The sequence below is a fragment of the Salvia hispanica genome, chromosome 4, assembly GCF_029641045.1.
Source record: "Salvia hispanica isolate PSC_SH4W2 chromosome 4, Shi_PSC_v1, whole genome shotgun sequence".
NCBI lineage: Eukaryota > Viridiplantae > Streptophyta > Magnoliopsida > Lamiales > Lamiaceae > Salvia > Salvia hispanica.
The window spans coordinates 7,187,761-7,203,897 of record NC_142695.1 but is presented as its reverse complement, the minus strand read 5'-3'; the positions used below and the strand labels follow the sequence as shown (position 1 = coordinate 7,203,897).

The window sequence follows — 16,137 nt, the reverse complement described above, 5'->3', positions numbered from 1 at the left end:
TGAGAACAACTTAGTTTGTGTTGAGATTGCAGCACACGACTATATGAGTTGCAATGCACTTAATAACAATATGATGTATAATGTTGAGACGTATTCTTTACCTATATTTGATATCAAGCATGAAACATTTTATAAGTAACTGACATCAAAACAACTACGCAAAAAAAGTCAAATCAAATTAAAACTGCAAAATTACATGTTTCAGTACTAAGTTCATTTACACAGCCAAGATTTCATTCATGTTCAGAAAAGCCAAGAGTTAATTTATTGTTCATGGTTTCTTGTACTCCGCAACCATCTTCTCAACATCTATCGGTCATCTCTTTTTTACCTCCTCGAACTGATGTAAGGCAATTCTCAACACACAGCCAAGGGCCTATTCTTGTTGCAGGGCCTTTAATCTGAACAGCAAGACATTTTTTACCCCCTTGTTTAGCTTTACCAGAACTACAAAAAAAGAAGATTGTTTCAATACTGCATTATTCTAAATGATGCACTGAAATATATAACAAGCAATACAGTAATATAACATGCAAAACTGCAAGATGATGCATTATCCTTAATGGCCCACTGCAATATATAACAAACAAGACAACATTATTCTAAATGTTGCACTGCAATATATAACAAGCAATATAACAAGACAATATATAACAAGCAATACAACAAGATGATGATGCATTATTCTAAATGGCCCACTGCATTATTCCTAATGACCCATTGCAATATATAACAACCAAGAATGCATTATCCTAAATGTTGCACTGTAATATATAGCAAGCAATACAACAATATAACTTGAAAAACTGCAAGATGATGATGCATTATTCTAAATGACCCACTGCAATATACAACAAACAAGACTGCATTATTCTAAATGATGCACTGCAATATATAACAAGCAATACTGCAAGATGTATCACAATACCTTCACCTCCTGGCCCTCTTAGTTCTTCATCGATATTCATTCTATTGCTTGTTTCACCTTCCACTTCTTCCTCATTCATATTCTGATGATAAGTTCTGGTTTCAGCTTCACGTATATCCCTTCTAGACTCTTCCTCTTCTGCCTCTGATCTTGTTCTTTTTCGTGCCATTTTAATTTATCTTGCACTGCATTAAACCAATAATATCAATCAAATATCGTCCACCAATCAAGCAACATCCAAAAATGAACCATATACAATAAAGCAACATACAAAATGAAGTAGATACAACAAAATCATCCACAAAATGAATCATGCAATAACATAATTAACACCGCTTTTATACATTAATACAACCAAATCAACAATTGACCCATATCATATAGTAACATAATTAACCCCACTATTATAATTAACACCACTTTTTTACATTAATACAACCAAATCATCACCACAAAATGAATCATACAGTAACATAATGAATCATACAACCAATCAGAAACTAGCAACCACAGAAGCATAAAATTGACCCAAATTCCATATACTAGGAGCAAATCAGCAATTCAACAATTCAGATTTCAAATGCAGACACAACTTGAGCTAGAGAACTTGCAGACAAGTTATTTAAAGAAGAAATTCAAGGAATTTTGAGCTATAGATTGCACAGGGTGTAAACTATTTATTTTCAATTCACTTCGGGTACAACAACACTTAATCCAATAGAAAAAAATCACAATAGTCGATCACAATGTGTCAAAAAACCTTTATATCACCACTACATGGAGCAAATCATCATACAATTGCAAAAATCACCAATAGATGGAGCAAATAGCTACACAATTGAGAAAATCACCAAAAACACCCATTAAAACTGAACTCGCGACTATAAAAAACTTTCATATCACCATTGCATCTCTGAAAATCGATATGCAGAAAAAAAAAATCATACCGCCGTTCGAAATCGAGTTTTCCATCGGAAACGTTGTTTCAGTTCGCCGTCGAAGTGAGTCTTAATCATCATCGAAGTGAGGATTAATCGCCGTCGAAGTGAGGGTTAATCGCTGACTCACGGTGTAGAGGCGCAGGCGGCGGCGCAGGCGGCGTGAACTTGTGAATTTAGGGTTTCTCGTAGTGAATCAGCGGTAGAGAGGGGGGGGGGAAGAGAGAGAGAGAGACAGATTTAGAGGTAGAGGCGGAGGCGGCGGGATTCGGAGGCGGTGGGATTCAGAGTAATCGCTATCGGAGAGTCAGGGAGGGAGAGAGACGGATTTGGAGAGTGATGTTATTTTTGGGGGATATCCCCAATATGATTCTATATGAAATGACTAAACCGCCCCTGACTGCAATTTCGTATACACTAGACAGCAATCTCAATTCTGTTCGCGAAATTCAATCTTGAGCGTTGGATTTTCGAATCTAAGGGTGTATATTGGTGATATAGTGTTATTTTATTTATGGTGGCACCATAGTGCACATATATATATATATACACGTCGCGAAAATGGGGGTGGGTTTCATAATGATAATCATGTGTGACGAATTGGTGCTCATTTACTTTTTTTTTTCCATCCGTCTTTGCATTTAATTATCAATTTTTTTCACCTTAAAGATCATCAACAATGGATGCTCTGTCATTTTTCTGGCTATATTTCTCAAGTCACATTATCATTCCTTCTTATTATGCACATACACAACACAACACTCGATTATTTCTTTTAACACATCTCTCACGTAATACGCAGTACGCCCTCCGTTCCACAGTAGATATCATACCTGAGAGATAACATAGGATTTTAGAAAATGTTATTTTGTGTATTAAGTGGTGAGAGAAAATATATTTTTATACTCCCTCCGTCTCATGTTACTTGAGGCATTTCTTTTCGGCACAAATTTAAGAAAGTTGTATTTAGTGAGTTAAATAAAGTAGAGAGGGGAATAAATAAGAGAGAGTAAAGCAAAAGAAAGAATAAAACAGGTGTGATTATAGTTTCGATTGATGTGATTCAAGTAAGTAACTTGGGATAACCCAAAAAGAGAATACGACTCAGGTAACTTGGGACGGAGGGAGTAATTGATGTGAGGGAGAACTTTTTCTAAAAGAGGAAATGTGACATCTTTTGTGAGACAAACTAAAAAGGAAAGTTTGACATTTATTATAGAACGGAGAGTACTTGGGTTCACAATAGTTTTTTTCTCTAATATTTTTTCTTTTCTTTTATTTTTTTCTCTATTTTAATTATTTATTCAAAACTGAGTGCAGAAAATGAAACACATTTATTAAGACGGAACGAATGAAGTTACTTCCTCATTCCCAAAGAATATACACTTTGGATTTGACACAGATTTTAATGCAAAATTGGTAAAATAAGATAGAGGTAGAGAGAAAAATAATTAAAGTGTTTTTAATGGAGAATGGTCTCATCTCATTAGGAAAAGAGTTTTCAAAATTAGAAAGTATATATTCTTGTGAGACGGACTAAAATGAAAGTGATATTCTTGTGGCATGGAGAGAGTATAATTTTAATTTCAAATAACTATAAAATTGAAACACTCTTACAAAAGAATAATATACATTGTGAAACTACAATGGCCACGCCTTCCGAGCATTGGCCACGATGCCGCCAAACTGCGTCACGTCTTTATGTGCTTGATACCAGTGTTTCCATAGCATATCATGTTCAGGGACATCTTTCTGCCTACTCGTGATGTACTTCTCAGCGACCCGTTTCCAAAACATCTCGAACTTGGAATAGAAAAATTAATATTTCTCTCCTCACCTCTGCGGTGCAACGCACACTCGCAATGGGAGTGCTTCTTTTGAGATATTGAAATGACTCAATTATAAGAGAATTTTCAAAAATTAAAAAATGACTTAATTATGAGAGAATGGTTGGTGTAGTTATTATTTGAATACATTCCTATATACTCCTTTCATGACTTCATCCCAATAAATACTATACGCCATAAAACATTTGGTTTTGATATGAGAATTTATACAAAGTTGTTTTGTGACTTGATGAAAAGAAAGTAGGGTAAAGAAAAAAAAAATAGAATGAAATTATTTTCATTTTAGGAGATATTTCAGTTTTAATAGGATAAATGGAGTGTGCATTATTATATTTCTTCTCTCATGGCAATCGGTAATAGTGTAATAGATCTGATTCAAAAGTCAATATTTGCATCTAGAATAATGAATTTAAATGTGCGTTTGAAACAATACAAAATTTGGACTTTGATAGGACTCCTTTCATTCTGTACTAAAAGAGTTATACTATTAATTTTTTTTAAATTAATGTTTCAGTAATTTCAATTTGTGGAAATTTTTTAACATATTCTTCATGTCTCTGAAAAGTATGAATTATTTTATTTTTAGTCCGTTTTCAAAAATATAAACTTTCTAATTTAGGAAACTATTTTGTGAAATCTATTCTCTACTAACAATACTTTAAAAACTTTGTATTTCTATCTCCCTGTTACTTTTCTATTTATGCATTAAAACTCGTGGCGAACCAAATATTCATACTCTTTGGATCGGAAGTAGTATTTTTTATATATATTTTATTAATATTACTCTTACTTTGATTTTTATTTACTTACTACATACTATTTCTACTATTTTATTATTTCTCAAATTAATATATAAAACATATTTTCTTAAATCTCAAGAGCTATAAATAAGAAAACGTCTATGTTTACAAAGAATGAAGGGAATATGTATCAGGTCATGCACCATCCAAAAAAAGTTATTAGTCTAAGTCTACTAGTCAAAGCATATTATATAATGATTCCGGTAGATATTTTTACATATCAAGGAAGGCTAGTTACTATTCTTCACTTGAAGGACGCATGAGGATCATATTTACATCGACATTGTAAATTTATAACAATAATTGCACATGTGGATACACGGGGCAAACCCCACCAAACAAAAGTCAATTCTAAATTTTCTTTTTAAAATCGTGGAATTGATTAGTCCACAAATTAATGAGAAAATTGTTTTTCTTAAATATTACTACAGTCTCAAAACTTGAAATAAATTAAGTTACAATGTACACCACGAGTAAATCCTCATAAACATTGGAGTATTAGAGCAGAGAAGGAGGTAGATGAACGGGCCCCACCTATGTATAGTAGAGAATGTGATGGTAATCTGGCTATGAAACTACCAAATTTCAAAATTTATTTTCGATCAGTAGACAAATAAAAATAGATTTGTTGTTGCTAACCAACTTTTCCTTGTCCAATCTTCTTTCTGTTTACTATAGTCCATTCGTTTTGGATCATTAATTAATCCACTCGATTTCGATCGAGATACTTTTTCATTCGATTGCATTAGATTGAATAAACCATTCCTTCAATTTTGGGTGAATATTGAGCTTTTGCTAATTTTTTTTGTCTAGGGTCAATTTTATTGAGCTCGCAAATATTCTGGCTTATTTATTTATTTAGTATACTATATAAGTCTCTATCTGTCACAAAACTTAGAATCTTAAAAACCTTAATAGTTCTAGTATTAAATATCAAAGAAAGCAACAGGCAAAGTTGGCTGCCACCAACAGTTGAAAATTCTACCTCAACTTTGTATTATAAATAGAGCATTCAGCTTCTTCATTTTCCACTGCGCCATCACCTTCTGCTTCAACTTCTTTGCAACATACAAACTTCCTCATAAAAAAAATGTCTCAGACACAAGCAGAAATTCAGCGCCCTGTCGCCAATTTCTCCCCGAGCCTGTGGGGCGATCAGTTCATCAATCAGGATTGTGGTGCCAAGGTACATTCCTCACTCTATATATAGTATTATTATATACTAAAACCTTTATCAATGACCATATATTAAACATTACTAAGTATATACTCCACTAAAAGATTTCTTCATTGTTTACTTTATAGGCTGAAGAGAAACACTCCAATGCAGTAGAGGAGTGTAAGAAGGAAGTTTTGGATATGATGACAGCTGCTGAAAACAATCTAGTTGAAGCAATGAACCTTATTGACACGCTCGAACGTCTTGGCATTTCTTATCACTTTGAAAAGGAGATTGAAGAAAAACTGCACCATTTCTTCAATCTAAATACGGATTATAGTGATGATGAATCCTGTGATTTGTACACTGTTGCACTTCATTTCCGATTATTCAGGCAGCATGGCCACCGTTTATCTTCTGGTACGTATCATTTTCTCTTAATTCCACATCTCTGAAAACTAAATTCAATAGAAGTACTAACATACTATTATTGTTGAAGCAGACATTTTTGCAAGATGGGTCGATGTGAATGGCAAATTCCAGGAAGGCCTTAAGAATGATGGCAAGGGTTTGTTAAGTCTCTATGAAGCTTCGTACCTGAGAACACGTGGAGAAACTATACTAGACGATGCGCTTGAATTTGCTACTGCCACTCTCAAGTCCATAGCGCCACACCTCGAATCTCCTCTTAGCAAACAGGTTGTGCATGCTCTAGTTCAACCTCTGCACTATGGAAATCCAAGAATCGAAGCTCGTAACTTTATCTCCATCTATGAAGAATACCAAGACAAGAATGAATCTCTCTTGAGGTTTGCTAAATTGGACTACAATCTATTGCAAATGCTACACAAGGAAGAGCTCCATGAAGTCTCAAGGTAATAATATATATATATATGATGACTGAGGCCTTTAATTTATCATCAATACTTCTAAATATATTGTAAAAACTAATTAATATTTATGTTGTACATTTATATACATATGTGTAGGTGGTGGAAAGAATTGGACCTAGTCTCCAAACTCCCATATGCGAGAGATAGAGTGGTGGAGTGCTTCTTTTGGGCTATGGGAGTATACCATGAGCCACAGTTCTCTCGTGCTCGTGTCATGCTCACTAAAACTATTGCCATGACCTCAATCATAGATGACACTTATGATGCTTACGGTGTCATTGATGAACTCGACATTTTTACTGAGGCAATAGAGAGGTAGACCTCTAAACTTACACTGTTTACAATTCTTCTTGACTTGGTTGGTGCACAACTTGATCAATTGCTTTATTATTCAGGTGGAATATTGAAGAGATGGATAAACTACCTGAGTATGTGAAGCCATTCTATAAAGCTCTTTTGGAACTCTATGAACAATTTGAAGAAGAATTGGCTAAAGAAGGAAGATCCTATGCTGCACACTATGCCATAGAATCTGTATGAGTTCAAATATTAATTATTCCTTTATACATGCACTTAAGAAATATCACATGATTTTATATAATCTGATAATATTATTTGTATTTCTAAAATAGCTCAAAGAATTGGTGAGAAGCTACCACGTTGAGGCCAAATGGTTCATACAAGGATATTTACCACCATTTGAGGAGTATCTAAAGAATGCCCTCATCACCTGCACTTACTGTTACCACACAACGACGGCGTTGCTGGGGGACGAATCTGCCACCAAGGAAGACTTCGAATGGCTAAGCGAGAAGCCTAAAATGCTTGTGGCAGGGCTACTCATATGCCGAGTCATTGACGACATAGCTACTTATGAGGTGGAAAAGGAAAGAGGTCAGAGTGCTACAGGCATAGAGTCATACATGAGAGACAATGGAGCCACAATAGAAGAAGCGGTCGCTAAATTCTTCGAAATAGCAACAGACGCATGGAAGGATATAAATGAGGAGTGTATGAGGCCATCTCCATATTCGAGAGATGTTTTGATGCGCATTCTGAATCTTGAACGCATCATTGATGTTACATACAAAGGAAATGAAGATGGCTACACTCAACCTGAAAAGGTTCTGAAACCACACATCATTGCTTTGTTTGTAGATCCTATTGAAATGTAGAGTTTACTTTCTTCTTGCCTTCCATAAGGCCTTTTGTTCTCTTCTCATGAGAATATAATAATACCAATAAAATGTTTTATTTTACGTATGTTGGCTTCGTAGATTCTAACAATTCGGTTTCTCATCTACATGCCTTGGAAGTTAACAATTCGTCCCCCAACAACGCCGTCGTTGTGTGGTAACAATAAGTGCATGTGATTAAAGATAGAATTAATAAAATTTATATATAATCAATTTTGGTTTTGATTAAAGACACTTCATTAGTCCACATTCAATACTATGCAGTCTATGTAAGACTGTTAATTTGATCATACTTTATGTGGTCAATTATCTACAAGGAAAATATGCACATTAAATTAATTAAATGGAATTTCTACATACTTTTATCGGAATGTTCATGTTTCACGAAAATTAGTAGCAACATTTTTCAACATTAACTTTTACTGGAATTATGCACGCAGACGTGCTTTGACTGCTTATCATTCCCTATTACTTTATTTTGAAGTAATTATCCTAGCAAATAGATAGTCCAATGTTTGTTGCTAAGATATTTTATAATTTCAAAATATTGTTCAATTAATACTTTATTATAAAAAAATGGTATTCATAATTTGACTAAACCCTATTTTCTTCCCGTGCTGAATTAGGTGAAGTCAGTCAAATATTTTACCCGCATATTGAGACCCACTCACCAAAACATACTTTTAGTGGAAATAAGTGATTTGTACGTGTAAATTTATCATGGTAAATTTATAATTGTGAACTATATGTTGATATAGTTTTTCTGAAATTCAAAATTACAATGAGGGTATAAAAACAATAAATATAATTATAAATTTTTAGATAAATACTTCCTCTGTTTAACTAGACACTGGAGATAATACAAATTTTAATATTGTAAACGCAAGAAATAATTATTTCCATGGGCTTGATACTTAAGCCGTTTTACTTGGGCTTGATACTTGGCCACTTTTATCACGTACTAGCTATGTCCCTGAAAATTTGATACATATTACCATTTTGGTTCGTCTCTGAAAATTTGATACACTTCACTTTTACTATTTTTGGTAGTGGACCACATATTCCACTAACTCATTCCTACTCATATTTTATTATAAAACTAATACTTTAAAAGTAGGACCCACATCCCATCAACTTTTTCAACTCACTTTCCATTACATTTCTTAAAATCCATGTCAGATCAAAATGTAGCAAATTTTGGGGGACGGAGGTAGTATAGAATTAGACAGCAATTTCAGCGCATCTCGTTGACTGCTGGGCTTATCAGTCTTGTTCTTGCCCGTTTGATTTGCAACTCTTTGCTGGGCTTATGCAGTGAAATTAATTCATAGGAGTATAAAATATTCAAAGTATACATCTTAAAAATTCAATATTATAAAATACTCCTATAACAAATTAAATATCCTAAAAATTTAATGTCCTTTAATAGAAAACTACTTCATCGACCTTATGTTGGCGACTTGGCGTGGAGTGCGACAATCATGTCAACGTTTCTCGCTGCGAATCTTTTTTGTTGCTATTCCACACCAGTGTCATTCGTCAATCTAAAGGTTAGACGAACTTTTTCTAGGCACTGCAACAATTAATCCAATAGATCATCCATGCCGATCTAGATTGTGAAACTTAATTAATCTCTTCTGCCATACTTGATCATCGTTACTACTACAATATAGAAGAATTAGACTATGTGTTTAAGAAGTAAATCCTAATGTTATGAATTAAATGTTTATATGCATAATTATACTCCTAATTCTTTATCTCATATGAGAATTCAGATCGATACAACACATCTACTTCATATTTAAAGTGTAATTTGTAATGTGTTTTTAGTGAATAAAAATGGGTCCATTATGTAGAAAAGTGGTGTGGCTTTTCATAAATAGAAAGAGTACCATATTTTAATAAAACAACAACTACAATAATCGTTAAACATTATATATTCGTGATAGTCGATTGTTTAAAACCTCGTAAAAAAATTAATGTCTTTTCCACGTAAAATGAAATGGAAGCATTTATTGTGTCCTTTGCTCCACGTCCGATAAAAGTTTACAACAAAACATAGAAATGAGGGTAGTTGGCGAGAGTGACGAATAGTTGGCCACGACGTTATGGTAGATTTAAATAAGGGTACCATTAATCACTCCCTCCTTCCATGAAATATTGTCCAATTTTAATATTTTGGTTTATCCGCGAATTGTTGTCCATTTTTATTTTCCTTTCATTTTTGGTAAATGGACACACTTTTTTATAACTCATTACACTCGCATTTATTAGAAAACTAGAAGTGTATATATATGAGATCTACATTTCACTAATTTTTTTTCACATTTCTTGACACTTATAAAGTCAAACTTGGAGAATATTTTGCAAAAAAAAATGAAAAGCATTTCCCTTTTGTCCATTCAACATCAATGTCTTACTAAATACCAATTCCATACCATTGCTTGACCATTAATGCTTGGAATAACGCCACTAGAATAAAAAAAAATTGTACTACAATAAAGAAAAGCATTTATTATATTTACTGACATTCCGCCAAACTAATTAATATCCAATTTTATAATGGTAGGATCACATCAACCGCTATACTCCCTTCGTCCGCGATTAGGAGTCCCGGTCACTTTTGCGCACCTATTTTGTAAAAATGATAAAAAATAATTAAAGTGGAGAAATGGTAAAGTAAAAAGAGAATAATGTTGAGAAGACTCTTGTCAACATTATTCTCTCTCTTACTTTATCATTTCTCCACTTTAACTATTTTTTATTATTTTTATAAAATAGGTGCGCAAAAGTGACCGGGACTCCTAATCGTGGACGGAGGGAGTACTAATTAGTCGTATCGACCATGCATTGTAGTATGAAAGTTAGTTAGGCCATCAGTCCTGGACGTGAAACTAATTATGCTAAATTAATTGTGTAGTTGTCACACAAAAAAAATTAACTATACTACGGGCACTACATGTGATTGGTGGTTCTAATTTTTTTAATAGTAAAAATTAAAAAATAATGTGATTTTTTAAACTTTTAATATTAAAAAAAATAATCATATCATAATTAAAATTAGCTATATGTTAATATATTTGAGAGTTTCATTTTTGCTTTCTAAAAGTTCCAGAGAAAGAGAAAGAAAGAAAATTTAACATAAAGCGATTAAAAAGGTGATGTAAAAAAACTATTTCAAACTTTCAAACTATAAGAGAATATCATACTCAATACTAGAGAGGAGAGATAAAAAAAAATATGATAACCAGTATCCAAATATTCCATTAAATATTCCATTTTTATGAAAGTTCAAATTAACATATTCTTCGTATCTTGAGATTATTTTTGGTGCAAAATTGTACTAATGATTAATGAAAAATACTACGAATGTGATTATAACTTAAACTAAAAACTACCTATAATATTTTTAAAATTTAAAACTATTAACGTGCAAAATGCAAAATTTAGGGACCATATGGATAGTTTCATTCTAAATACAAATAGTATGATTGCATGCATATAATAATTATTCATGCGAACCATAAAAGTTGAGAAAACAGAAAACGACGAATCAGGGTAGTTGGGTTTAGTGATATATATATGGCCACGTTTTGCAATACAGATTTTTACTATATTAATTTTCAAGTCACCAGTCATATATTGCCACGAGTTCAACTTAATTTTTACAAAAAAATATCTTTAAAATAAATGAAAATTTAAGTTATGTTTGGAAATTGCTTGAAGTTTTAAAGTTAATTTTCGATTTACTATAAACTAATTAAGCTTATCGTTTTTTAAACTCAACCTGGCTTTAACTTATATATGTACACTCAAACCGGTATACTGTGTTGTGTGACAAACTGCATCTTTTTTTATAAATTAGTTTGATTACCATATCTTTTATTTTAATAAATATCTATAATTATAGGGAATAAGAGATAACTAATTAAGTTAATTTTTTTGTTTTTTGCAAAGTTTGATTAATTTATGGTATTTGAAAATATACCAGTATTTAATGTTTTTATTGACAGCAAAGCATACATACTCAGATACTCTAATCTTATGTAAGGGTAATATTGACAATATATATGAATGTAGTGTTATTTAGAATATTTACTACATCAAATTAATGATTAGGTATTGATCTTAATTTTGAATTGAAAATTGTTAATTAGTTAGCAATTGATCACATTCATGTAGGGCTTACAATTTTTGGTACGACACAATAACAAGACACAGACTCGCATGAAATTAATACGACACGAACATGCACGTTCAGGATTTGGGTCCTAATAGTGTCGACCCAATAAGAACACGAAGATAACGAGTTGGGTCGGGTTGGGTTACACGTTAAGAAAAAAAAAAATTTATTAATTAAAAAAATATTTTTTATTAATTAAAAAATTATTAAATTTAAAATTTTAGTTATTTTTTTATTAAAAATAACTTACTTTAATTTTAATTAATTAAAAAAATATTATACTTTAATTTTAATTAATTAAAAAATATTATACTTTAATTTTATTAATTAAAAAATATTAATTAATTTTTTAGTATGAATTTTAAGAAAATATAATGCTTAGATTTTATTAAAAATTAATTTTTTTAATTAATTAATTTTATTATATAGATTTAATATCACTTTATTTTTAATTTTATTATTTTGATTAAGAAAATAATTATTTTAATTTGTAATTTTTTATTTTATCGAGTAACATCATGTTTAAATCGTATAATAAAATCATGTTTAAATCGTTATCGTGTCGTGTCAAGCTAACTTACTATCATTAACAGAGAGTTGACTTTTTTTTGGGGGGGGGGGGGGGTACACGATAACACGCACGAACCCGTTAAGAACCCGATGATTTCGGGTTGGGTGGATTGGGTCGATAATTGGTTGACACGATAACGACCCAACACGCACAATTTGACAGCCCTACATCCATGTAGTATAGAATATTCTAATTTAACACTACCCCCGTTCGGCCGGTCCCAACCCTCTTTGTAAAAAAAATTAGGGTATATAAAAATAAGCATTTCACCTCATACTATTACGTCTAGCTAAAGCTTGAACGACTATGTTCTAATCGATCAACTAAAGTTTTTCAAAACAATCGAGTAGTTAAGCCACCACATTCCATACGTAAACATCATCTAAAATTTTGCCTAGGGCTGTAGGATAGCCAAGAAAAAAAATTAAAATTATATACATAGAAATTAACTATTTAGTTTCAAACTTTGAACGACTACTCAGAATAGGACTAAACTCTATAATTCGAAATTGCTATTTACCTATTCTGTTAATTAGTACATCTCCATTCGTCACTCTTTGCCGTCTTTTGTATTACTGCCTCACAATATACGAAATCTTAGTAGTTGAGATAAATTTCCAAATGCATAGAAATCGATATGGAGGCGTACGATTTATTCATATAGATTTGTCGTTCCACTTTTACTATTATCAGTAAATGACCTCACATTCCATTAAGTCATTTTACTCATAATTATTTTGGAACTAGCATTTCTTTTTAGTTTATCCCACCAAGTAAATATCACACTTTCTTTTTAGTTGTTCCATAAAAGATGATACTTTGTGAAAAGATTCTTTCTCTCATCAATGTATAAAAATATATTTTTCATCTCCATTTAACACTAAATTCTCGTTCAATCATCAAGTGTGACATCCGTTATGAGATAAAAGAATAGTATATAAAGTGGAGCTCACGTTATACTAACTTTTTTCATCAACTTCTATTCACATAATCAAATAATTTTGAAAACCTGCGCACATATATTAAGGCTCGAGGAGTAAATTTTTTTATTCCCTGTAGTCTATTAAAGAGCCATATCAATTGGGTTGATTTAGGTGTATATTTTAATTTAGCGATATGTCATATTTTCGAAGATTGCTGATTTTTTTGCCTTGTAAATGGGCCCGATCCCAGGAATTTTACACTTTGTTTACACATGATTTTCATTTCTAGTTAGAGTAAAATTGTTAAGTTTGTGATATTGATGTCACGTTTATATGTTCGTATACGATATAATGATTCAAATCCAAACACCGTTTATTACACTAAATATGTCAATACGTCCCAAAAATATGGACGTAATACATACATTAACACTCTCCCTGATTCATTAGTTACATCCTGAAAAATATTGAAGTACTATTCCGAAAGCCAAAAATATCGATCTTTTCACCAAATACACAAATTCATTTCTTTGACAATTGTATAAATACTTATCAATAATGTGACATAGATAAATAACCGAGCCTTTAGAAATAACATCTAAACATATCTTATTAGTAAAGAAAAATCACAAAGTTGCATAACATACATAGAGACAGAAAATAACAAAGAAAAGCATATATATTACCACACCAACTTAACTTATATTATGAGAAACCACACATGACATACCATTTTATCTTGAGCAATTAATAAAAATAAATGAAAGCACAATAGTTGTAGTAGGAATAGATTAGCTAGCATATCCCCACACTTGAATTAATTAATGTTGACGCTGTGTAGCACGACCGTCTCGACCGTGAGGCCCGGCCCGAACCCGAAGAGCACCCCCCACTCAAGCCCTTCCCCGGTCGTGCTCAGCCCCTCCTTGGCGGAGGCCTTCCTCATCTCGTCCAATATGAAAAGCACGCACGCGCTCGACATGTTCCCGTAGTCGCTAAGCACGCTCCTCGTCGCCCTCATCTTCTCCGGCTTCAGCACCAGCTTCTCCTCCACCTGGTCCAGAATCGCGGGCCCACCGGGATGCGCTATCCAGAAAATCGAATTCCAGTCCGATATCCCTATGGGCGCGAAGGCCTCCTTGAGGCTCTTCTCGATGTTTTTCGAGATGAGCCCCGGGACGTCTTTGAGTAGGTGGAATGTGAGGCCTACTTCGCGCAGGTGGCCGTCTATGGCCCCCTCGCTGTTGGGGAGGATGGTCTGGGCGGCGGAGACCAGCTCGAATAGGGGGCGCTCGACGCCGACGATGGGGTCGGAGCCGACGATGACGGCGGCGGCGCCGTCGCCGAAGAGGGCCTGGCCGACGAGGCTGTCGAGGTGGGCGTCGCTGGGGCCGCGGAAGGTGACGGCGGTGATCTCGGAGCAGACGACGAGGACTCTGGCGCCGGCGTTGTTCTCGGCGAGGTCCTTGGCCATGCGGAGGACGGTGCCGCCGGCGAAGCAGCCCTGCTGGTACATCATGAAGCGCTTGACGGAGGGGCGGAGGCCGAGGAGCTTGGTGAGCTGGTAGTCGGCGCCGGGCATGTCGACGCCGCTGGTGGTGCAGAACACCACGTGGGTGATCTTGGATTTGGGCTGGCCCCACTCCTTGATGGCCTTCTGGGCGGCTTCCTTGCCTAGCTTCGGGACCTCGACCACCACGATGTCCTGACGCGCGTCCAGGGACGGCGCCATGTACGCGGTCACGTTCGGGTTTTCTTTCAGGTACTCCTCCGTCAGGTGCATGTAACGCGTCTTGATCATCGACTTCTCGCCTGATCATAATTAGCATAAATACTTAATTCACTTTTTTTATTAGACAATGGATTTTGTTTGGATTGTAACGGGAATTTGAAATTGAGAAGCAAAAGATGAGACATGAGTGCGTATGGGTGTTTTTAGGTTAAGACACATTGCATGTTGTAAGATGACAAAATTTCATGCAATTTCGTCATCTTTTTCTTGGAATGGAAAGAACTACAATTGGAATATTATGAAAAATAACCTAAAGTTTTCCGAGTTAGTGTTTAGTACTCCAAAACTCTGAAAAACTAGCCAAGAGTGGGAATTTGGATGAAATTCTATCTGACGAGTAAAAAATCAGTGGTCCGGACTGATTGACAAGCTGTGCGTCCAAGCAATTGTAATCACAATTCCATGAAGATAGGAACGGGCTTCTATAATTATGACTTATTGAACACACCACGTGCAATACGTTCTAATGCAAAATAAAAGGAAACAAGGAAATAGGAAAACTTACACATGCGCTTGAACTTCTCTTTGAGGTCGGTCATATGCTCGCTGTTGGTGATGCGGAAGTAGTAATCCGGATAGGTGCTCTGATCGACGCAATTGGGAGGGGTGGCGGTTCCGATGGCGAGCACGGTGGCGGGCCCCTCGGCGCGCTGGGCACGGCGGATCTCTTCCACGGTCACCATTCTAGTTCAACAAAAAAAAGCGGTGGTTTAGGAGTGGGAGAGAGTGCAGTGGTGTGGGAGAAAGTTTGTTAATTTGATTATGGGAAGGAGTAGGCTAAGGGGCCATATAAATATGGGTTAAGTGGTTTGGTAGCTGGGATCACGTGAAGGAGTAACGCCTTGTTGAGTGGTAACAACTTAGGGGCAATGTAGCACGTGACATCGGACCATCCACGTGACTTGTA

The 16,137-nt window shown here is 34.4% G+C and overlaps 2 protein-coding genes and 1 long non-coding RNA gene across 3 annotated transcripts; 1 reads left to right on the top strand and 2 right to left on the bottom strand.

Moving 5' to 3' along the window:
- Nucleotides 1-226: 226 nt before the first annotated feature.
- LOC125211139 (uncharacterized) lies at nucleotides 227-2,011 on the bottom strand. Its single transcript, XR_007174465.2, has 3 exons — nucleotides 1,876-2,011; nucleotides 929-1,113; nucleotides 227-447 (listed from the first exon to the last, which is right to left on the bottom strand). It is a non-coding gene; the product is annotated as an uncharacterized LOC125211139 (long non-coding RNA).
- Nucleotides 2,012-5,559: 3,548 nt separating this feature from the next.
- LOC125197048 ((-)-5-epieremophilene synthase STPS3) lies at nucleotides 5,560-7,828 on the top strand. Its single transcript, XM_048095744.2, has 6 exons — nucleotides 5,560-5,699; nucleotides 5,819-6,092; nucleotides 6,175-6,547; nucleotides 6,662-6,880; nucleotides 6,961-7,099; nucleotides 7,198-7,828. Exons 1-6 carry the CDS (start codon nucleotides 5,604-5,606, stop codon nucleotides 7,738-7,740), a joined length of 1,644 nt encoding a protein of 547 aa, XP_047951701.2. The 5' UTR covers nucleotides 5,560-5,603; the 3' UTR covers nucleotides 7,741-7,828.
- Nucleotides 7,829-14,099: 6,271 nt separating this feature from the next.
- LOC125194261 (chalcone synthase) lies at nucleotides 14,100-16,003 on the bottom strand. Its single transcript, XM_048092389.2, has 2 exons — nucleotides 15,736-16,003; nucleotides 14,100-15,250 (listed from the first exon to the last, which is right to left on the bottom strand). The coding sequence occupies exons 1-2, from the start codon at nucleotides 15,911-15,913 to the stop codon at nucleotides 14,256-14,258; spliced, it is 1,173 nt and encodes a 390-aa protein (XP_047948346.2). The 5' UTR covers nucleotides 15,914-16,003; the 3' UTR covers nucleotides 14,100-14,255.
- Between the last annotated feature and the right edge of the window lie 134 nt (nucleotides 16,004-16,137).